The following is a 22,577-nucleotide window of genomic DNA, read 5'->3' as shown; positions in this document are numbered from 1 at the left end:
GAGAGTAGGGGAGAAGGGAGGTTCTTTGTAGGGGGTGGGGGGAGGGGAAGAGTCTTATGTTTCTCCTCTCCCCCTTTATCTCCTGTTGTGTGGCGCTCCCCTCTTTCCTCCCCCACCAAGAGTTGGAGGGTACTGGTCTGAGAGACTAGGGGAGAAAGGGAGAGGAATTGGGCAAGATGCACACCCCACCCCACCACTCCTCCCTAGGCTTACAAAGTAAGTGTCTCAAATCCCTTCTTCCACCATGGTGAGAGCTGATGCCTTCTCTCCTCCCCGACCATGTCAGGTCTGGCTTCTCTTCCTTGGGGACCCTGCCCTGTACCCTCTGTGAATAGGGTAGTGACAGGGGGAAGGGGAGTGGGAGGCTCAGAGACAATGACCTCTGTTGCTCCTACCCCAGCCTCACAGCCACCAGCAATCCCATTTTCCTCCATCATGGGCTGGGGCCGTGGCCTCCTTACATTCCTCCCCCCTCCCACCTCCTTCCACACACTGCAGACAAAGACACCTGAGGTCCCAAGACAACATCTCTTTTATAACCTGGACTCTTCTGCTCACCTACTACTTGCATCCCCCCCCTCCCTTTATTCCTGTTCCCCCCTGCAGGGCGGGCATCTGCTGGGGGGGGTTCTTCCCTCTCCCTCCCAGGGTTGGGAGAGCTGGCCCTGCCTGCCTCTCCACAGGGGTCTGGGGGGGGGTGGTTTGGGGGGAGGGTGGGCATCCCTCCAACGCTCTCCTCACTTCCGGGCAGGCTCCCTCCTCTCCCCCTAGGAAGCCCAACCTGGTGCAGCTGTTACTGTTGAACTTTCCACTGAGATCTACTGGATAAAGAATAAAATTATATTTATTCTATATATGCCTCAGATCTTTGCTCCCTCCAGCCTGTATGCATAAGTGTCCTTTGGGGACTGGGCCCCCAGAATTTGGGCTCAGGCTGTGCAGAATGCTTGGTTTTCCATTAAGGTTCTGGGCTGAATGTGGAAGTTACTGATTCAATGTAGCCAGGTCCTTACATAAAGTACTTTGCCTAGAATCTGGGGTAGATGTATATCCTCTCAACCCTCTCAGCCTACCGCTTTGCCTTGGTTAGGACCCTGAGTTAGGGATGAGGAAGAATTCAGAGAAAGAAAGCAGTAGGTGCAGCAAGGTGGTACAGTGAATGGAGCTTGGGCCTTAGAGTTGGGAGGATCTGAGTTCAAATATGGCCTCAGATACTTATTAGCTGTGTCACCCTGGGCAGGTCACTTATCCCATTGCCTCCATTAAAAAGAAAAAGAAGGCAGTACCTGTCTTCCCAAAGTTCCCTTAGGAAGTACCCTTTCACAGGCCTCTAGTCCTAGATTTGGTGGGGAGGTAGGGTTGAAACAGAGCTGTCTGCACTGTTGGGAGGTTTAGAGGTGGCAGTGTCCTTTCCCAGTTAGAGCCAGAACTCCATGTTGTAGTTAAGTGGAAAAGGAGGCTGAGGAAATGCTTGAGCTCCTGATTTTGCCTGAGCAGGGAAGAGGGTAGGAGAGAGTTGTGTGTTTGTGAAGTGAAGATCTTGTGTGAGAGAGAGAAAGGTTAGGATCAATGTCTGTTCTAGGGCTGGGTAAAGGAAGGAGAGGAGGAAGTCCTTGGCCTGGCAGGAGGGTTATATAACAAGAACCCCAAACCAAGAAAATTCTGGAAGAGAATCTTGCCCAGGTAGAACTAACCCTACATGCTGCAATAGGTCTTTACCTTAGGCCCTGCCTTTCTGGATTCCCAATGCCCAGGTCAGATTTCCATTCTGTCCCACAGGGTTGTTTTCAGGGAGTGGGGGCACCCAGGGGTCCGGTGGAAGGGAGCAGCAGTCTTCAGACAGGAGTCTTTATTTTCCAGGAACACTGGAACACTATCAATTTTGGATTCACTCTGTGAAATGTACTGGGGGCATGATTCTAGAATGTTAGAGCTAGAAGCCACCAGAGAGCTACTCTCATTTTACAGAGGGAGAAACTGAGGCCAAAGAGGCCAGATCACTTGTCCAAGATCATGAGCAGCTAACTAGCGGAGGAATTGTAACTGAGGGACTTGGAGGAGCCTTAAGTCTGTTTGTGCTCATTGCTGCAATCAGCTGGTCTAAATAGGAGTGGGATAGAGGCAAAGGGGATTGGGGCCTTAGCTTTGGAAAGAATATGGGGTGGGATGGCTGAGAGGGTAAGGAAGTGCTGTTTGCTATGCTCCCGGTGAAAAGGAGAGGGAGCAGCAGTAAGTAGCCTGGTATCCCAGGCACTCCCAGACTGTCCCAGAACAGGGCCGGATTGAGAAGGACAGGCTCTCTGGTACCATTCAAGGCCTGCCTGTGGGGGCTGCTCCCATCTTAGCCGCCGGATGGCAGCAGTGGCCCACCAATCTTGCCTCTGATGTTTTATTCCCTCCCTCTCTCAGAGTACAGGCCATCCTGAAGCTAGCCACTGCCTCCCCCAGACCCCCAGAGCACACTGTCCCGTGCTTTTTCTCTCAACAGTTCCTATTATCATCCTGTCTCCCACTTCTCACTTAGGAGAAAGGGACTCAGTCTGTGCCCACTGAACTAGGCCAGAAGGTGAGAGAGCAGATGATTTCCTGTTGCTTGCCCTCCCCACCTGAAGTTAGTGTTGGCCTGGGAGAGTCATTGCTCCTCCCCCCCCACCCCCGTTATTCTTCCTCCCCTCCTCTCCCCTCCCCTTCCTGTTTGGACCCTTATCGACACAGGGCAGCTGGGGAGGGGAGCCCTTTCCTGCTGTGACTGGGTAACCTGATTTTGGTCACGGGTGGGGATCTAGGTCATACATCATGTGGGGGCAGATGATAGATTTAGAGCTGGAAAGGACCTTAGAAATTATCTAGCTCAAACCTCTCATTTTGCAGATAAGAAAATTTGGGGGTTAGAGAGGCTAAGGGTCACACAGCTAGTAAAGATCTGAGGTAGGACTTGAAGCCAGGCTTTCCCAACCCCCATGTCAAGTGGCCATATTATGTCACACTGCCTCCTGATGCCTAAAGTGACTTGCCCAAGGTTCACATGTGTAGAAAATTAGTGCAGCTGGGATTTGAACCGAGCTAATGGGCATCTAGGTGGCGCCATAGTGCATAGAGTGCCATACCTGGAGACAAGGGAGACTCACTAGCTGTGTGACCCTGGGCAAGTCACTTCACCCTGTTTGCCTCAGTTTCCTCATCTGTCAAATGAGCTAGAGGAGGAAATGACAAACCACTGTAGTATTTCTACCAAGAAAACCCCAAATGGGGTCATGAAGAGTCAGACGCAGCTGAAAAGACTGAACACACCTCTGACTCCAAATATAGCACTCTATTTACTGTAACAATTCAAAAGGAAGAAGAAAACACACACAGGACAGAGAGACGGGGTGAAGGGGAAAAATCATACTGTGATTTCCCATCTCCAATAGGTCAAAGAGAAATTGGGTGAGAATGAACATGTTGGGCACATGGATACCACACAGCCCAAGGTTGGCTGTGCCCTCCTCACCTTCCAGCTTTGCCTACTTTGCTAATGTGAGAAGAGGATAATTTTATGTAGGAGGCCCTTGGGTTTTGGGACTGAGTGAAAGCTGGCAGGCATATCTTCCTGCTTTGCTTGAGGCCCTAAGAGTAGCATTAGAAACATAGGCACACAGTCACAGCAGATACCAGACACAAGCCCACACAATAGCCCTAAGGTCACGTGAGTCTAGTAACCCTGACCACAAATCACAATTGTTGCTATGGTCAACAAGATAGCAACCAGCCTGTTCGCTGTTCGCCCGGTCTCTCTCCCTTTTCCACACTTCTAGTAGTCCTAGGACACACTCCATAGTCCACAGTCCACGATGCAAGCAGAGTTCTTGCATCTGCCTCTAGAGTTACCTGGATGGACCCTGGGGAGTGTGAATTCTTCCCCCTAAGCTGTTTCCACCATTGACTTCAAAGGGATGGCTTCAAGGAAGGGGGAAGATGGATAGTGAGAACCATAGACTGGTAGAGCTGGAAGGAACCTTAAATATCCCTCCCCATCATTTATAGAGGAGGAACCTCAGACCCAGGATAGGAAGTGAATGGCTCAAGGTCACACTGCAGTCAGAGGCAAATATGGATGAGATGCAGATTTCCTGTCTTTGTATCCAGGATCCTTTTCCCCAAGCCAGAGGTTTCCTGCGTTTGATCTTCCAGGGCCGAGGTTGGCTTGTTGCCACATCTTCATTCCCCCCAGCCCACAGATTAGCCCATCTTAGAGCTAGGGGCAGGGGGCTTCTTTAGATGGACAGGTCCTCTCTCATTGTGGACACTGAGGACTTGCTCCTGCTGGTATTGATCTCGCTGCCACCCTGTTTCTGTTTGTGGGCATAGGCAGGTGGGGCGTCTGGAGCAGGACCCAGCGGAGGGCCCCTTCTTGCCGGGGAGAGTGGCAGGAGAAGCTTCTGGGCCTCTTCCTGCTCCTGGTTGCAGTGGTTGTCTTTCTCTCCGGTGCCCCCCTTGCCTGGCCACAGGGAATCTTTTTCTTGGCAGCGTCGCCCCTTCCAGAAGAGATGGAGCAGTTCGGCCACACTGAGGACGGTAGAGAGAAGCCCCACTGCGAAGTAGAAGACCACAAACACTGTCTTCTCCGTGGGCCGGCTGACAAAGCAGTCCACAGTGTGGGGGCATGGGGTCTGGGTGCAGAGAAAATGCGGTGCCACCTGAAAGCCATAGAGCAGTGTCTGCCCTGCCAGGAAGCCCAGCTCGGCCAGCAGACGCAGAGCCACGCTCATCAGGTAGCAGTGGCGAGCTTGGCGCCCCAACAGGTGCCGGCTGTGTCGGCCGTCCCCCTCTTCCTGCTCACCCTCCCCATCCCCCTGAGGGCTGGGGCCCTTGCTGGCCTGGTGCATCGAGTAGATGAGGAACAGCACGGGAGGAGTGGAGAGCAGCAGGATATGGAAGAGCCAGAAGCGGTAATGGGAGATGGGGAAGGCGCGGTCATAGCAGGCCTGGCGACACCCGGGCTGCAGCGTATTACACACGAATTCCTCCTGCTCGTCCTCGAACACGGCGCCTCCCACCGTGGCCAACACCAGGATTCGGAAAATCAGCATAATCACCAGCCACAGGCGGCCCACCAGGGGAGACTGCAGTTGCACCGAGTCCAGCAAGGAGCCCAGGAAGGCCCATTCCCCCATTGCAGTATTGGGCACCCTGAGGAGCCGATGGGAGCCTGGTTAGAGTGACTGGAGAAGGAGGCATACCCCCTAAGTCCCAACTCACACTCTACAAACTTCCCAAGCTCTGCTCCCTCCCTGCAGCCAGAAAGACTAGTCCAAGTTTCATCAGGTGTTTCTAGGCTGAGCATAGACTTCAGCAGAAGGGCTCAGAGAGCTTTGGACCAACTTGCCCCAGAATCCCTTTCTCTGGATGGTTTGCTTCTCTTCCATTCCTGTTCCCCTTTCCCAACCTAACAGTGTTAAGAACAAAAATACCAGCTTAGGGTTGGGGGCAGGGGTAGAGGAACACTGACATTGAAAGGTGGTGACATCGACCCTTGTCCCAAACCAAGTTGCCCTTCCCATTCCCCCTTCCTTCAGCCATCTTCCGGAATGTTCCCTGTCCTCCAGCTTTAGCCAGTCTCTTCCCTTGGAATCTCTCTCCTGGTTTTCATGTGTTCTCTCCAATTCCTCTATTCTTACTTTCCCCTTTTCCCCCACTTCCCCCATCCTTATGTACTTTACCCCACCACCTGACTGGGGAACCCTAGATCACCTGCCTCTCAATCCTTCCTTGAGACCCATCCCACACTTTCAAACTTAATTTAATTAAATTTCAAACTTTCAAGTGTGTCTCCTTTCCCCACCTAACCCTCCCTGTATGCCCCACTCCTGCTTACCAGGCAGCTGCAGCTCCCTGGGCTAAGGAGATCAGAAGAATGGGCAGCAGGAGCCCAAGAAAAGGTAGGGACCTTTTTGGTCTTTCATTTTCTCTTTCAGTCTTTGATTTTTCCTTTCCAATTGGGATTTGGCCAGCATAAGGGGGAGAACACAGTAGTCAGAATGGGTTAGAGCTGTCTTCTCTCTTAAAGGGACAGGGGTAGCCTGTCCAGTTGGCTCCTCCCTCCCTAGGGGAATGGTTGGGAGGGGGCCAGAGATACAGTCTGACTTCTGCCTGGCTTCTCAGGATTATACTATGCATTATGTCTCCGTGCCCTTAGCTCATGTCCCCCAATTTCAGATCTCTGTTTCCAGGTGGGAAATGGGGGGGAGCATTAGCTTCCCATCTTAATGTGGGGACCAGGGAGTTACAGGGAAGGCAGAAATCCCCTCCCATCCATCCTGAAAACTAGGACTTCTTCTCCTTCAAACAGATATTCAGTCTTTCACCTCTTTTCTCTACCCACCCATTTTTGAGTGAGAGCATCAGGCTCCAAGAACTCCAAGAGTGGAACCCCTGTAGAAGCCACATTCCCAGACAGACAGCTCTAGGATTGATGCTACAGACATGGGAAGATATTCTGAGTTCAACTCAGGCAGCAGAGAAAAAGACATACATTTTAAAGAGTTGACATGCTTTGTTTTTACATCACCCTTACATTCACATATATGTTTACTCCATTGCCTACCCAGTGAGCCATCCCTTCTAATAAATCAAGAAAGAGGATTAAAGCAGTTCAACAAAACTAAACAACCCATCAATGAAGTCTGGCAGTGTATGCAATGTTTCATACCCATAGGCCCCCACCTCTGTGAAAAAGAGAGGAGGGTAACATTTTCTTGCCCCTTTCTGCGGCCAATATCTAAGATTATAATTACACAGCATTGTTTCAGTTTCTCTGTTCTTTCCATTTATATGGGTATAATGTTTTCCTGGATCTGGTCATCTGATATTGCATATAACTCTTCCCAGTTCCCTCAATTATTTTTAAATTAAATTTTCCTTCTTTATTGTGAAATTAACAATTGACAACAAACATGTACATTTTAATTTACCAAAAATAAGAAGGCTTATGTAGGAAACAGAATTTCTGGTATATATGGTTTGGTTTTCAAGAAGTATATGGAAAGCATTCATTCATTAAGTTCTTCCACCACATGCCAAGCGGTGGGCATATCTGGGGATAAGAACATAAGAACAAAGACTGTCAGTTCCTGTCCTGAAAGAGTTGACTTCCTATATGGGGAGACAACCCATAAAGGGGAATATTTCCCAGGAGGGACAATTATAGTAGTCTCAAAGTCATCGGGATGGGGAGTGGGACCTTAGGAGTATAGCTTGACATCACATTCAAGAGTGAGGGCCGAAGATTTGATTTAATTGTGGTTCATGGTTCCAGAACTGGAGAGGATCAGGAAGGGCTTCATGAGTACGATGGTTGTGGAGGAGGATGCTACGGGGAGAAGACTGGAGGGAGTAAAGTGAAGCTAATATGATATGATATAATAATGTAATGTAATATAGTACTGTATGCATATGTCCATATGTATACTTACACATGCACACACATGTGTGTATATATGTATGTGTGTGTGTGTGTGTGTATACTCCTAGAAGCAGCTAGGTAGGAATAGAGAGCTGGGCCTGGAATCAGGAAGATCTGAGTTCAAATCCAGTCTCAGACACTTACTAGCTGCATGACCCTTGGCAAGTTACTTAACCTCTGTTTGCCTTAATCCACTGGAGAAGGAAATGACAAATCACTCCAGTATCTTTGCCAAGAAAACCCCATGGACAATATTGGTGTACTGTGGTCTATGGGGTCATGAAAAATTGGATATGACTGAACAACAACTATATACACATATACACATGTGGAGATACATACATATCGTGTTTCCCCAATAATAAGACCTATCCCGAAAATAAGCCCTCCCCTTACTGTGTAAGATTCCTGTAAAATAAGCCCTCCCCCAAAAATAAGCCCTATTGAGATTGCTACTGTAGTGAAGGTGATCCCCAGCGCTACACACTACATTACGGTACCCTCTGTATGCACCGTCCCCGTGCCCTCCCCCCCCCTGTGAAATGCATGCAGCGCTCTGAGCTGCATCCAATCAGAGCTGCAGCAGTGAGCTGTTCTTCCCCAGTGATTTGCTTGCTGGTGCCATTGAGAGCAGTGCTGCGGAGGAGAGCTGAGGCAGGACAACATAAAAACCCAGTGGGAGTGAGGGGGCATGATGGAGGATAAAAAGGGCATGATGAAGGAAAAAAGAAGAACTCAGGGGGCATGATGGAGTGAAAAGAAGGACTGATGGTCATAATTTTATTATTCTGTCTGTTTTGACCCCCAGACATGAGTACAAAAAGGAAGAGCTATACTGTTGAGTATAAGAAAGCAATTGTAGAGGAGTCACATGGCAAGAATCTTGCAGTTTTCTGTAAAGAAAAACTTTTGGATCTTCGAATGGTCAGAAAATGGAGAGCAGATTATAATAACCTCAGTCAACAGGTAGATGAGGGAAAAAGCGCAGGTCTGGATCAGGTCGGCAGCCCTTATATCCTGTTTATTAAAATTGCCGTCAATGTTCATTAAAATAAGCCTTCCCCTGAAAATAAGCCCTCTGGTGTTTTTCTGTCCAAAAAAATAATAAGACAGTGTCTTATTATCAGGGAAACACAGTATATGTGTATGTATACATATATATGCAAAGTAATATCAAAACTTTTATTTTTGGGGTGGCCAGGTAGCACAGCGAGTAAGAGCACCGGCTCCAGTGTTGAGAAGACCTGGAGATCGAATCCCGGGCTCAGACACTTAGCACCCACCCAGAAACACCTGGCCGTGTAACTTTGAGCAAGTTACTTAATCCCAATTGCTTAGGGGCGGCCAGGTGGCTTAGTGAGTAAGAGCACTGGCTCCAGTGTTGGGATGACCTGGATCAAATCCGGCCTCAGATACTCAACACCACACCCAGAAATAACTGGCCCTGTAAACTTGAGCAAGTTACTTAGCCCCGATTGCTTTATAAAAAAAAAAAAACTTTTATTTTGGGGTCCCCTTTTGCACTATTGTTTTCTTCTATTTAAAATGTTTTATTGATGTTCTTTTGGGGCATATTTATCACTTTCCTGAATTCTTCCTATTCCTCATTTTTTTGAACTCAGTGACATTCCATTACATTCATGCACCACAATTTTTTTAGTCGGTTCCCAGTGGATGGGTATCTACTTTGTTCCAAGTTCTCAGCTACAACAAAAATGCATAGCCATGAATATTTTGACACACATGGGACCTTTCTCTCTGTCTTCAATTTCTTTGGGGTATTTGACTAGCTGTGGGAACTCTAAGTCAAAGGGGCAAAAGATTCTTAATTGAAGCTCCAAGCTGGGTTGGTGATGATTGGGAGTAGGCTGAGGCTTGTGTTCTAGTCCTGGCTCTATCTAGGTAAGTGAGACTTGATAAGTCACTTTTGCTTGGTGTGCCTCAGTTTCCCCATAAGTAAACTGGGTGATTAGACTAGATGACCTCTAATGTCTTTTATAGCTTTGAATCTGTAAACTCTAAACCCCCCACATTTTGTGATCCAGTGGAACAACTCTGTTTTTATTTTTTTAATATTGCTTGTGCCCATAGGCACTGTCCTGTTGACTAATATCTAGGGCAGGGGTGGCTACCCCAGTGGTTTAGAGTGGGGTGGGGCTGGTATTTCCTTTCAGCTGTTATTCCCTATTTGGGTGGAAGTTTATTTATCACCCAGCTGTCACTTTCATCACCTCCTCCATACATCCTTCATGCTCCTGTCCTCTGTTCAGGGATTCATTTTCTGGGCAGTTCCCTAGTCAGAATCCCAGTATGACCTCCCACAGTATCAAGGAGCAGAGAGAATGTTCTTCCTCTCCCATCATGGTCTGGGCCATCTCCTTTCCTACATGAGAGGTACCATGATGCAGTGGAAAAAGGCCTGATAGGCAGCTAGGTAGTGGTAGTATATTGGATAGAGCATCAGCCCAGGAGTCAGGAAGACCTGAGTTCAAATCTACCTCAGGCACTTGACACTTACTGGTTATGTGACCTTGGGCACATCACTTAATCTCAATTACCTCTAAAGTAGAAAAACAAAAAGAGGCCTTGGTGTCTTGGACTTGGTGTCAGAAGATCAGACTTTGAATCCTGGCCTTGACCCTTAGTATCTGAGGGATCTTGGGCAATTCATTACAATTTTCTGAGTCTCAGTTTCCTCATCTAGAAAGAGAAGAGGTTGGTTTAAATCATAGATTTTGATTCAGAAGTGACTTTGGAGATCATCTAATCTACTAGGGTATCTTAACTGTTTTTGTATTGTGATCCTCCTTCATAATCTGATAAAACCTATGGACCCCTTCTCAGAAGAATGCACAAAATAAAATACATAGAATTACAAAGGAAACAAATTATATTGAGATAAGTTATTAAAATTTTAAAAATTAGTTCATGGACCCCAGTTTAAGAATCCTGGATTCTAGATGAGAAACCTAAGCCACAGCGAACAGTGACTTACCCAAAGTCACACCAGTAGTGGGGAGGAGAGCTAGGGTTTGGTCCCAGGTCTTCTGATTCTAACATCTGCCACTTTTCCCAATGCACTCTGAGGTCTCCTTCCCAGTTCTAAATCTGCCATCCTGTGATCTCCTCTACTTGTCAAATGGTTTGGTCACTCCATGCCCCATTTCCTTACTACCCAGTCTGCAATGACCCCTGCTGGCTTACAATGGGCTGGGTCAGCCTGGAAGTAACTGCTGGTTCGATCCTTTTGGGTGTAAATGTGACCTTTCTGCTGCCCCTGCACGTGGCTAGGGACATGGGGCAGGGCTCTGGAGGGAGGAGATGGGGGGCAGGGAAAGGGTCTGGACCTGTATGAAATTCAAACATGGAAATCAAGGACTGGAGCCCTCTCCATATAAACAGGAAGGAGCAGGGGTTGCTGTCCCCTAGTACCCATCAATCTCAGCCTCAGTAGACCTGGTCTGCCACTTGCTGCCATACATATTATTTATATGTGTTCAATTTTAAACTGTTCAGAAATGCCCCATGCCTTGCCTGTCTTTCCACCCCAGAACACAACACCCAACCCCACTCCATTTCCTGCTCTGTTGGATCGGGCTGAATTGGCCCAGCCTGGAAAAACTCCTGACCAGACCCCACCCTTGGCTTCAACTAGAGGGGAGTGGAAAGTGAAGGTGATGTTAGGGGTGGTGGTGGTGAGTGACGCTGAAGGTATGACTATATAAATGTTTTTGTTATTTTAAAAATAGTTTAATTTTATATTTTTAATTTATAAAACTTATACAATAATTTAGAATGTATTACAAATAATATAATAAATTTATAGAAATTATTTATAATTTATATAATATATCAAGTATAAAGTTTATATAATTTCAATAAAATTTTATTTTACATTTTTAAAGTTATTTTCAATTAACAAGCATTTATTTTCTCTCCTTTCTCTCCCTAATTCCCTGAAAGAAATATATATAGTCAAGCAAAACAAATTCCCAATTTGGCTATATCCAAAAATGTGTGCTTCATTCTGTATCTTGAGTGTATCACCCCTCTCTCAGGAGGTGGGTAGCATTCTCCATTGTATGCAACTTTATGTGAGAATGCTGTCTCCCTCCTCATGCCTCCATACTACCTTTCTCTGTCCTCCATAATCTCTCTTGTGCAGAAGCATCTCTAGGGCAGGAGATACTACAATCTTCAGGCAGGAGAGAAGCTGGGGCACCCCCAGTATCCCAGATTAGCTCAGACCTATAGAGTGGGGAAGTGTTGCTGACACTGACCAGAAGCAGATTGGAGGTGGGGAGGACTAGCCCAGTGTCTCATCTGGCAAGTACATGGACTTGGTTGAGAAGTCCCCAATCTGTCTTGGCCCTCTTCCAGCCCCCAACCCCAGACACCCTCCCCCATTACCTCCTCTCACAGGCTAAGGAAACTTTCCCCCTGACATGTTCGTGGACACATTTGTACAGATTTAAATATACTTAGTCACAACGCTGTCACTAACATTGAATCTAGGTCATTCCCATGCCACAGTGAGACTCTACTCAAGTAATATTATTTCATGCACATTATGGGATGTTACGTTCTCTAGAGAATCAAAATTCTGGGTGATCCAAAGGACAATAAAGAGGTGGGTGATAGGTATAAATGGGCTCTTGCCATATTATGGCATGTAAGCAGTGAAATAAAAGATTGTCATTTATTAAACATATGATTGGAAGAGAAGGTGGTCCAGCCCATGTGCCAAACTGTAGTTTGGGTACCTATATCATGGTACCTATAGCATACTAAGAGATTTCCTGGGGTAAGGCTCCCAGGGCCTTGGGCATATTCCTGTGGAGAGGATTGATGGGGATACATGGACAAAAGTTACACAGGTTAAAGGAGCACAGATGAGTTGTGATCTGCACTGCTGGACTGGACCCAGAAGAATGAGATTAGGGAGCTATTAAAACATTAATATTGATGGCTTTATACTTGGATTCAGTTTTATTTTTTTCCTCAAAGTCCTTTACACACATTATTCCATTTTATTCTTTAGGCAACTAGGCATGGCAGTGTCTAGAGTGCTGGGTCTGGAGTCAGAACGACTTGAATAAAAATCTGGGAAAGTCGCATAATCTCAGTCTGCCTCAGTTTCTGCATCTGTAAAATGAGCATAAAAATAGGGTTGTTATGAGAATAAAATGAGATAATATTTGTAAAATGCTTTACAAACCTCAAAGTGCCACATAAATGCTATTATTATTATTAATTATATAACTTATTCCATAATCAACTGTTATGATCCCCATTGCATAGATGCAAGAAAAGAGAACCCCAAGGGAAGAGGTGACCTGACTGAGGAAATACTGTAAAGAAGGGATTGGGGCTAACTGCCTTGTGAGGTTGTTGTAGTACTTGGTAAACCTTAAAGCCAGAGGAATGGGAGGTAGAATTAGAATGGTTTTTGTTAGATAAGAGGGAGGCCCTAGATGATATTATGGGGAATCAGAGTTGTAGAGATAACTGTGAACCAAAGGGTCCAGGAAAAGCTTTGGAAGGAAAATGGAACTGAAGATTATGGAATCAGAGAATTTAGAGTCAGAAAGGACCTTGGGGATTATCCAACTCCCTCATTTTACAGATGGGAAAACTGAGACCCAGAGATTCAATGTAACACTGGTAGTATAAGTGCTGAATTTGAACTCCCAATTACTAAGTATCCCACCATATTTGACAGATGACTAGGATTTGAATATAGTTTTAATTTCATCATAACATCATTGGGCTAAACCCCACTTTGATTTTAAGTACTTCCAACACTTAGCACAGTGCCTGGTACTTAGTAGACACCTAATAAATGCTTATTGATTTGACTTGACTTTTGATGGAATGGTAGAATTTACTAATAATGCTAGAACCTCTAGCTGGGCAAAGACTTCATTTTAAGTTCACAAAAGATTGAGTTCTTGGAAGGAGGAGATGGGGAAGGTGAGGAGTTACGATATCTCCGTGTCCATCTAAATACTGGACATGATTTTGTGGTTCCAGTGCTCAGGTCCCTGTTAGGGAAGGTTGCCCTGGACACAAAAATCCAACTCCAAAGCATAGAAACAAGGAATTTTAGTATCACATAATCTCAGAACTGAAGGGAATTCAGAAGCTGTCTAGTCCAAGAGTGGAGCCACATGTGGCCTCAAGGTCTTCAAACATGGCCCTTTGACTGAAGTTTGGATTCAACTCTGTTAAATGAAATTGAGGAAGGCCCTTAGCAAATTGGATTAATTCCCTTTGACAAACTCATGGGAGGATATGGGTAAGAGTCACCCAGGATAAGTAGGTGTGGTTGGGTTATGATCAACATTATTAGAAAGAATACTGAAATTTTTGAGGTTATAGATCCATTTGAGTATTTTGAGTTTCTAGCCCAGTCTCTTAGCATGAGGAAAAACTGCATTTGGTTGGTCTTAGGAGTTCATCATTAAACTAGACCATGTGGTGAAGTAAGAAAAGTGATTTACTAGTAGATGCAAGTTAGATAATTGAAACTACCTCTCTGGGAACTGGGGTGCTGTATTATTCTCTTTTTCACTAAGGGACCATTCTGGCTGGACCCAAGCATGTAAGATTTGGACCAGGTTCAGTCCTGGGGGAGCCTGGCCTCTAATGAGAGATGTTAGGTCCTTAACTCCCAGACATTGGTGCCGTGAAGTGACTCACCTATGCTTATGTCATGGATCACATCTGAGATTTCCCCAAAAGAAGGTAGTAGAAAGATACATAGTGTACCTTATGTCACTTACGGGACAGACATTTATTTCATTCATGCAAAAGAAATGCTAAACATAAAATCCTGACAATGCACATTAGCAGAACAATTTAAAACAATATTCTGTGAATTAATTGTTGTTATAATATGTTGGGAGATTGATACTGAGACCTTGTTAGAACATAAAGCTGTCTTTAAGATTGTTTTTCCTCTTCCTGTTGTGTCTGTTCTTTCCTGATCTTAGATGAATGCATATCAGAAAGAGAGTGGACCAAACTATGACCTTGTAAGTTTCAAAAGCAGAGGACTGACCCAGCAGCCAAATCACCTTGTCCTACAAGCAAGGGAATGCCTCAACTCTGGGCTAATGCCACACTCAGAAATTTACTTGGTGGAGGGAGTTTCATTTTGAGTCTACTCTCCTCAGGGACCAACGTGGTAAAACAGTGTACTTCTGGTCTGGAATGCTTTTGTACAGTGAGTCTTGTTATATTTTCTCAGTAAATATTTCTTTGTAAAAGCTAATCAATGTTAATTGGTTACTTGATATTGGGAAGAAATCAATTATTCTGTTGATTATGATGTTGAAGTGATATTACCTGGGGAGAACAGGCTAGATGGGGGATTATGAATAATAGGACTAGAAAGGAATCTCTAAGTCTTCAGGGTTACCCCTAGAACTCTAAGGAGAGGGTAGGAATATTTCTCTGATAGCCTACCAGGTGAAGTGTGTATTGAGTGAGCCCAGAGCTTATATGTACTACATAGGTAAAAAATTTAATGTGAAGTCTTTAAAAGTGTCCTATTTATCTTTGATTCTTTCTGGCCTTCTATCTTTGTATTTTATTTTGTTATCCAGAAATTCAAGCATTTAAAAATCTAAATGGCAATCTGAGGAAAGCCCATGCCATGGGGGCAGGGAACTGGAGTTTTTGCTTTTTTTTTTCCTTTTTGCCAGAGTGTACCTTACAGAGGCGGCTTCCTCAAAGAGTAACCTTTGCCCAAGGAGGAGGTGAGCAACTTCGTACATGTGCTGTGGTTTGGATTTAGAGAGACACTTGCTTATGCATTCATCAAATTTAGTTGGTTAGTTGTCATTGTGTTAGGAGTTAGAGAGCTCATCGTTATTCACTCAACTCCTAATTATTCAGAATCATGCAACACCACATTAACCTTAATATGAGAAATTAAATCAGACTAAACTGGTTAAATGTGTGCCTGCAAACTGCTACATGTCTATACTGTGTACCCTTGGGATTTTCCCACTCTGAACTAAAGTAGCTTTTTTGACACTAAATGGTCAAGGGAAAGTATGTTACATGAATGATCCACTATCCAAGAGAGGTGCTGGAAAAAAGCATAGCACGGTTTAGCGTTGATTACCCCAGTTTATAAGTTTTAGCCGACATATATTGATCCCCACTTTCTCAGTGCTACTGATTTATTCTCTTATTATTGTTCATCTCAGATTCAAATGCAAAGGCTATGTTCTGATACATCCTCACAAATTACTAAATAGAAACATCTCTCATTAATTAATCAATTAGTTCTTAACTTCCTGCCACTTTAGTTTGTTGTATATTGTTGTTGAATTGTTTCAGTCATGTCCAACTCTTTGTGACCCCATTTTGGGGTCTTCTTGGAAAAGGTTCTGGAGTGGTTTGCCATTTCCTTCTCTAGCTGATTTTACAGATGAGGAAACTGAGGCAAACAGGGTGAAATGATATGTCCACAGTCACACAGCTAGTAAGTATCTGAAGATGAATTTGAACTCCTGAAGATGAGTCTTCCTCATTCCAAGTCTGTGCCACCTAGCTGCCACTTCTTATATATTACTTATTAAATAAACCAGAAAAAGATCTTTTGGGGGGCAGCTAGGTGGCTCAGTGAATTGAGCACTGGCCCTGGAGTCAGGAGGGTTCAAATCGGACCTCAGACACAACACAAAAAACTGGTTGTGTGACCTTGGGAAAGTCACTTAACCCCAATTGCCCTACCCTCCCCCCTCCAAAAAAAAAAGCAGAAAAAGATCTTTTCCCATAAGATTTTCCCCTCCCTCTCTCCTCCCTTATTTCCCCTCCTTTTTCTCACCCATCCCTCAATCTCATAGGTTTAAATAAACATGAAAGTTATTGGCTATGCAATTTATTAATGATGTAATAAGCAATAAAATAAAGACATAGATTATTATTTACAATGTGTCAGCTATAAGAAAGATCACAGCTACAGTCACCTCTAACCATCATCTGGAAACACAGACCTATCATTTAGCTTTCTTAGGATGGTAGCTGAAGTCTTTTCTCAAGAACTTTCTTCCTAATGTTTCTTGACAAAAGGGTTAAATTCAGTCCCTCTTTTATAGTTAAACCACTCAGTCTCTCTGGAAATAAGTTCTCTTGGTCCTTTCTCTATATCCTCAGTCTTTCTCCAACAATTACAAGTTAAAAGAGACTTCAAAATGACGTTTAGTTGCTGTGTCCTAAGATTCCATTCCCTCTTAAAGTAACAGTATCCAGTAAAGTAACAGTAGGAGATGCTATTGAATCTGGTGTTACAAAAGTGAAAAATGTTAAACCCTGAAATTCTAAGACCATAATATTTGAAGAGGAAACAATGAATCTCTTCGGTTATGACAGTAGAAAGTTACCAGGAAGCCTACTCTTTGGTAGGCAGGGAAGGGGACTTTTTTTTTTCTTATAGTTGAATAAAATGCTGGAACCATTCGTGCTAAAATCTTTAAATACTTCACTTGAAACAGTTTACAGTGGTCTTGGGCTTCAAGAAATAGGGCGTTAAGTTGGGGGAATAGGATAGCAAAGGGATAAAGGAGAAGGGCTAAAAATTCCTTCCCGAGAGCTCCATCCCAGAGGGAAGGAAGAAAGGATTGTGTATCTTCTTCCCTAACAATATTTTATGAAAGTTTTATTGATTCCTTTTTTAAAAAATCATAGTCAGGGGCGGCTAGGTGGCACAGTGAATAGAGCACCAGCCCTGGAGTCAGGAGGACCTGAATTCAAATCCGGCCTCAGACACTTAACACAAAAACTAGCCGTGTGACTTTGGGCAAGTCACTTAACCCCAATTGCCCTCCAAAAAGCCAAAAAAAAATCATAGCCATTTTAGGATGTAAGTCTTCCTGCTAACACACACACACACACACACACACATACAATCTGTCTTATACACACAGAATTAGACCCTACTTAATAACCAAGAAAACCAGTCAAGTAAAAATGATGGATAATAATTGCATTTGCATGCAATATTTTGCATCCAAATCCCCTACCTTTCTGATGAGGAAGACATGAATGCTTCATTATCATCTCATCCCTTAGTGTCTTTCAAAGCTTAGTTTAAGCCCCATCTACTCTTGGGTCTTTTCTGATCTGATCAACTGCTGGTGTCCCTTGCAATCGCAGCCCCATCTCACTCCCCTGGTGTACTTTTCATATATTTTGTATTTATTTAATGAGTATATGTTTTGCTGGTCAAAATGAAAATTCCCTGAGGGCAGAGATTCCTTAACATTTGTCTTTGTATTCCAAGTATCTCATGCAGTGTTTGGCACATAGGTGTTTTAATAAATGCTTGTTGACTGATAATATTATTGTCAACCTGAGACTTCAAGGAAAGAAGGGGTAGTTTAGAGAAGAGGTGTCAAAACATGTGCCTCTGTGACCAGCAACTGTCCTTGTGTGGTAGGACTAGATTAAAATGTAATTGGGAAATATTTAATAAAATAGATAAAAATACAACAGAATGTAGATAATGTTAATATGTGGTTTTCTAAATCAACATATGGCCCATTTGTTATTATTGTTCAGTTGTGTCCGAGGTGATCTTGTATTGGGTTTTCTTGGTAAAGATACTAGAGTGGTTTGCCATTTCCCTCTCCAGATGATTTTACAAGTGAAGAGACAGAGGCAAACAGGGTAAAGTAACTTGCCCAAGGTCACACAGGTAGTAAGTGTCTGGGGTTGGATTTGAACTCAGGTCTTCCTGACTTCAGGCCCAACCCTCTAGCCACTGTACCACCTAGATGCCCACATGTGACCCATAGGGATCTTTAGGAATGGTAGTGCCCCTGTTTTAATTTGAGTTTAATACCATAAGCTTAGAGGGATGTCTATGGGAGGGAAGAAAGATAGAAAAAAAGGGGTCTTGGTTAAAATGAGATATGGTGTTATTATTTCTCATCTGTTCCCTCCCTTTTCCAAATATGGGGCTGTTTAAACAGTTTTATTTTTTCCTTTCTGTTTTCCTGGAAAAAGGGAAGAGAGGATGTGAGAGATGGGGACCAGATGTAGGAGAAGGGGTGAGAGAAAGAGAGAGAGAGAGAGAAAGAGAGAGAGAGAGAGAGAGAGAGAGAGAGAGAGAGAGAGAGAGATGTTCCAATCTTCCAAGCAGAACCTGGTGAAAAATTCAGGTCAAGAGGAAAGTACAAAAAAAAAAAAAAGAGGGGAGAAAGGAAAAGACAGGAAGAGAAAGGTTGAGAGAAAGAAAGAGAAGGAGGGAGAGAGATACAAAGATACAGAATCACAGAAGTTAGGCATTAGAAGGGATCTCAGCAGCCAACTAATAGTCCATCCTATACCCTAAAGTTAGGAGTCAGCACATAACCCCTTACAGGCCAAATTTTGCCCATGATCTGCTTCTGTATAGCTGTGAATTAAGAATAGTATTTATGTTTTTAAATAAAAAATTTCACACAAGGATCCAGCTTTCATTTCTGCCCCTTTGCACTCCTTGACCCCCCCAGTTTGGTATGTTTTCCTTCACATCTTCTGTTTGGTCTCAGAGAGTAGAACCCAGAGTAATTGGTGGAAGTCGCAAAGAGGCATATTTAGGCTTGATGGCAGGAAAAGCTTCCTAAAAGTTCGAGCTGTCCCAAACTGGAATGAGCTGCCTGCAGGAGGCAGTGGTTCTCTAGGCAGAGGCTGGATAATGTCTTGTCAGGTGTGTTATAAGGGACATTCCTTTAGGGTGAGGGTCAGCAAACTAAAACCAGTTAATCCAGGTCCACAGCCACCAGTACAAAAACATCCCAGGAAGTGGTTGTATGTAAGAAACTGTGAATAGGCCTAGATAGCTCAGAGAATTTGGGTAGAATGAGTTGAGAAAAGTAATAGGTAAGAATATTAGAAAAGTAAGATAAGAAGTAAAGAGCTTTGAATGCCAAACAGAGGAGTTTATGGTTGATGTGAGGTAAAAAGAAACCATTGAGGCATATTGAGTAAGGGAGCACTCAAATAGAATAGGCAAATAGAATGAGAACAAAGAAATTGGATATTGGATTAAATCATTAAGACTTTGTTGGTAATCTTGGAAAGAATGGTTTCAGTCTGATTGGAGTGAGCAGAAGCCAGATTGTAAGGGTTTGAAAAATGAGTGGAGGGACCCTAGTCCCCAGGATCACATTGGGAAATCAGTGGCCCTGATGGGATGCACCTTGATGGTACCATCGAGAGTAATTTTTGGATTATGGATTGTGGATTTCTTTGATGATATGATATGAACTGTTTCAGAATCTCTCCTTTGTGGTATACATGGTTTGGAGAAGCCACCTGTCACCCAAAAACATACAATACTTCCTTATACCAAAGGTTATGATGGGATTGCTCAAGCCCACACTGGAACAAGGAATGATGGATAACTTTTGCCATTTCCATTTTGCAACAGATTGAAGTGGATTTAAAGGTCCACAAAGACCCCCAAAAAGGAGTGATGGCACTGGGAAAATCCATGGGTACCTTATGCCATGGCTGCTTTGGAGGAACAAATAAATGTTCAGGCAGAGGTTTAGAAGTTGTAGATAGAAGCTCCCCACATCACTATGGTCACCCCCAGACCATGTCTTTAACCAGTGATTCTATCTCCTAAAGAGAGGCAAACAGGGTTAAGTGACTTGTCTAGGGTCACACGGCTAGTGAGTGTCTAACGCTGGATTTGAACTCAAGTATTCCTGACTCTGGGCCTGGTGCCCTATTCACTATGCCACCTTGATGCCCCTTGAATGGGGTGTTTGGGTGTTCAAGGAAGGTGTTCAAGCACGTCTGGTGTGAGGAGCTTATTGAGCCCTTTTCAGGGCTGTTTATCTTATATTTGGTGTCTACCTGTTACTTTACTCTCATTTGTGGCTCCAAGAAGCTGTAGCATACACAGCAGCCACACCCCAGTAAACCATCTTGGCAGACAGGTGAAACTAATCTGAAGGTAACTGATGGGTCACAAACCCTTTGGTGAATTAGTGGAGTGTCTCTTCCAAACATGTGAAGATTTCCCGTGGTGGAATGGATGAATGAGAACAATTTGTTCCAATGACCTTGAAGCAGGCACTGTAGAGCACTTAGAGCATGGTCAACCAATAAAGATGCCAAGGTCATCCACTGCAACTTGGGTCATCAGCAGTCATCCTGACTTTTGCCTTGCCACTGGACTTTTATGACTCTGGAAAAGATAGTGAGGTTGATGATTTTGTGCAATTCTGCCTCACTAAATCTAATTTATGCAGGAGTCAAGACATAACCCTGTGATGTAATTTTTCTTTGAAAATGAAGGACAAACAATAATGTATCCTAAATATATCAAGATGTTAGTCCTGGATGAAGCTGATGAAATGTTAAACCATAGTTTTAAGGACCAGATCTATTAAATATTCCAGAAACTCAGTGGGCAATACTCAGGTGGTTCTCTTGTTGGCCACCATGTCCTCAGATAGACTGGAAGTGATCCAGAAGTTTATAGGGAATGCTATCAGGAGTCTAGACAAGAAGAAGGAGTTGACATTGAAAGGATCTTGTTAGTTTTACATAAATGTGGATGAAATGCTATTATCCAAGCTATTATTTTCCTCAATTAGTGAACTGGCTGACCAAGAGAATTCATGTCCATTTTACTGGCTATGCAATATAAAGACATTAACCAAAAGAAACATGATGTAATCATGGGGGAAGCTCCAGTTGGATGCTTATTATCATTGACTCACTGTTTAAAGGCACTGATGTATGACAAGTATCTTTGGTTATCAGTCAAGATCTCCCCATCAACTGGGAGAATTATATTCATAGAATTGGTCATGGGGGTGCTTTGGTTTTAGGAGTGTGGCTATCAATGTGGTGACAGAAGACCCTTCAAAGAGAGACCTTCTATAATGCCTCTGTTGAAAAGATGCCTCTCAGTGTGACTGACCTCATTTTACCTAGAGCTCTGCTCTCCTTGGAAAGCTAAGTGGTACAGTGGATGGACCTGGAGTTGGAAAGACTCATCTTCGTGAATTCAAATCCAGACTCAGACTCTTACTAACTGTGTGATCCTGTGCAAGTCACTTCATTTTAATAAAATTTAAATAAAGATATTTTAAATATTTTTAAATAAAGATATTTAATAAAATCTTTATTTTATTCTCACAACAATCCTAGGTGATAGGTACTATTATTATCCCCTTTTACAGATAAGGAAACTGAGGCAAACAGGGCTAAGGAACTTGCCCAGGGTCACACAGTTAGTAAATCTTAGGTCAGATTTTGAACTCAGATCTTCCTGACTCAAGGCAGTGCTCTGTCCTCTGAGCCACCTGGCTGCCTCACAGATTTAGAGTTAGAAGGAAATTTAATAGACTGGGTATTCTGGAGATATTAAAATGCTGCTCACAGGCCACATTCAGGTACTTTTGAAACCATGTTAAAATATAATTCAAAAAATGCAGGTGGCGCAGTGAATAGAGCACCAGCCCTGGAGTCAGGAGGACCTGAGTTTAAATATGGCCTCAGACACTTACCACTTACTAGCCGTGTGACCTTGGGCAAGTCACTTAACCCCAACTGTCCTCCAAAAAGCAAAAAAATACAATAATACATAGATAATATTAATATGTGGTTTTCTAATTCCATATGTGCCTGTAGGTATCCTCATATGCACTTTATTGGCCCCATTTCTATTTGAGTTCGACTGCCACTGATCTGGTGCAATCGTCCCATTTTATAGATGAGAAAAACCAGAAGTGTGGCCAGAGGTGTGAAATTACTTGGCTCTAGCAAAACTGGGACTCAGGGCACATCTTTTGGGTCAAAGTTCAGTGTTTTTTTATGGTACACCATTGTTACTTTATGAAGTATCTTCTTGGCAGAATGCCAACCTGAATTCCCCAAACTGAACTCCTGAAGATTTCAGAAGAACATTGCACAATATTTTTTGTCATTTCCCCTCTCTGGGCCTCATTTTCTGCATCTGTTGAATAAGGGGAGTGGACTAGATGACCTCTGAGGTCCTTCTCAGTCCTATGTCTATGATCCTCTGTTCCTTTCCAATTCTCAGTCCTAAGTGTATGTCTTGGACTAAAACATAATTTCTATCTAATTAGTGCTTCTTCATCTTTCATGTGTC

General features: G+C 43.8%; 1 protein-coding gene, 1 long non-coding RNA gene and 1 pseudogene across 3 annotated transcripts; 2 read left to right on the top strand and 1 right to left on the bottom strand.

The window, feature by feature from the left end:
• Nucleotides 1-3,299: 3,299 nt before the first annotated feature.
• Nucleotides 3,300-6,063, bottom strand: GJD3 (gap junction protein delta 3). Of its 2 annotated transcripts, none has more exons than XM_069074222.1 (2): nucleotides 5,858-6,063; nucleotides 3,300-5,428 (listed from the first exon to the last, which is right to left on the bottom strand). In XM_069074222.1, exon 2 carries the CDS (start codon nucleotides 5,154-5,156, stop codon nucleotides 4,257-4,259), a length of 900 nt encoding a protein of 299 aa, XP_068930323.1. In that variant the 5' UTR covers nucleotides 5,157-5,428; nucleotides 5,858-6,063; the 3' UTR covers nucleotides 3,300-4,256. The 2 variants fall into 2 exon arrangements, with proteins under 2 accessions (XP_068930323.1, XP_068930322.1); XM_069074221.1 differs by having other exon boundaries at nucleotides 3,300-5,172.
• LOC138150782 (uncharacterized) lies at nucleotides 5,427-14,665 on the top strand. The gene is made up of 3 exons (XR_011165647.1): nucleotides 5,427-5,921; nucleotides 10,996-11,155; nucleotides 14,440-14,665. It is a non-coding gene; the product is annotated as an uncharacterized lncRNA (long non-coding RNA).
• A 6,098-nt stretch (nucleotides 14,666-20,763) lies between these two features.
• Nucleotides 20,764-21,422, top strand: LOC138150761 (eukaryotic initiation factor 4A-I-like; annotated as a pseudogene).
• Nucleotides 21,423-22,577: the final 1,155 nt, after the last annotated feature.

This window comes from Petaurus breviceps, unplaced genomic scaffold (assembly GCF_028583685.1).
Source record: "Petaurus breviceps papuanus isolate PSGF00001 unplaced genomic scaffold, PetGlider_PUasm1.0 90887, whole genome shotgun sequence".
Lineage (NCBI taxonomy): Eukaryota > Metazoa > Chordata > Mammalia > Diprotodontia > Petauridae > Petaurus > Petaurus breviceps.
This window is presented reverse-complemented; position numbering and strand designations above follow the sequence as displayed.

What these genes read in the sequence shown, in the direction of transcription:
- GJD3 (XM_069074222.1), bottom strand. Translation starts at nt 5,156, where the DNA reads ATGGGGGAATGGGCCTTCCTGGGCTCCTTGCTGGACTCGGTGCAACTG.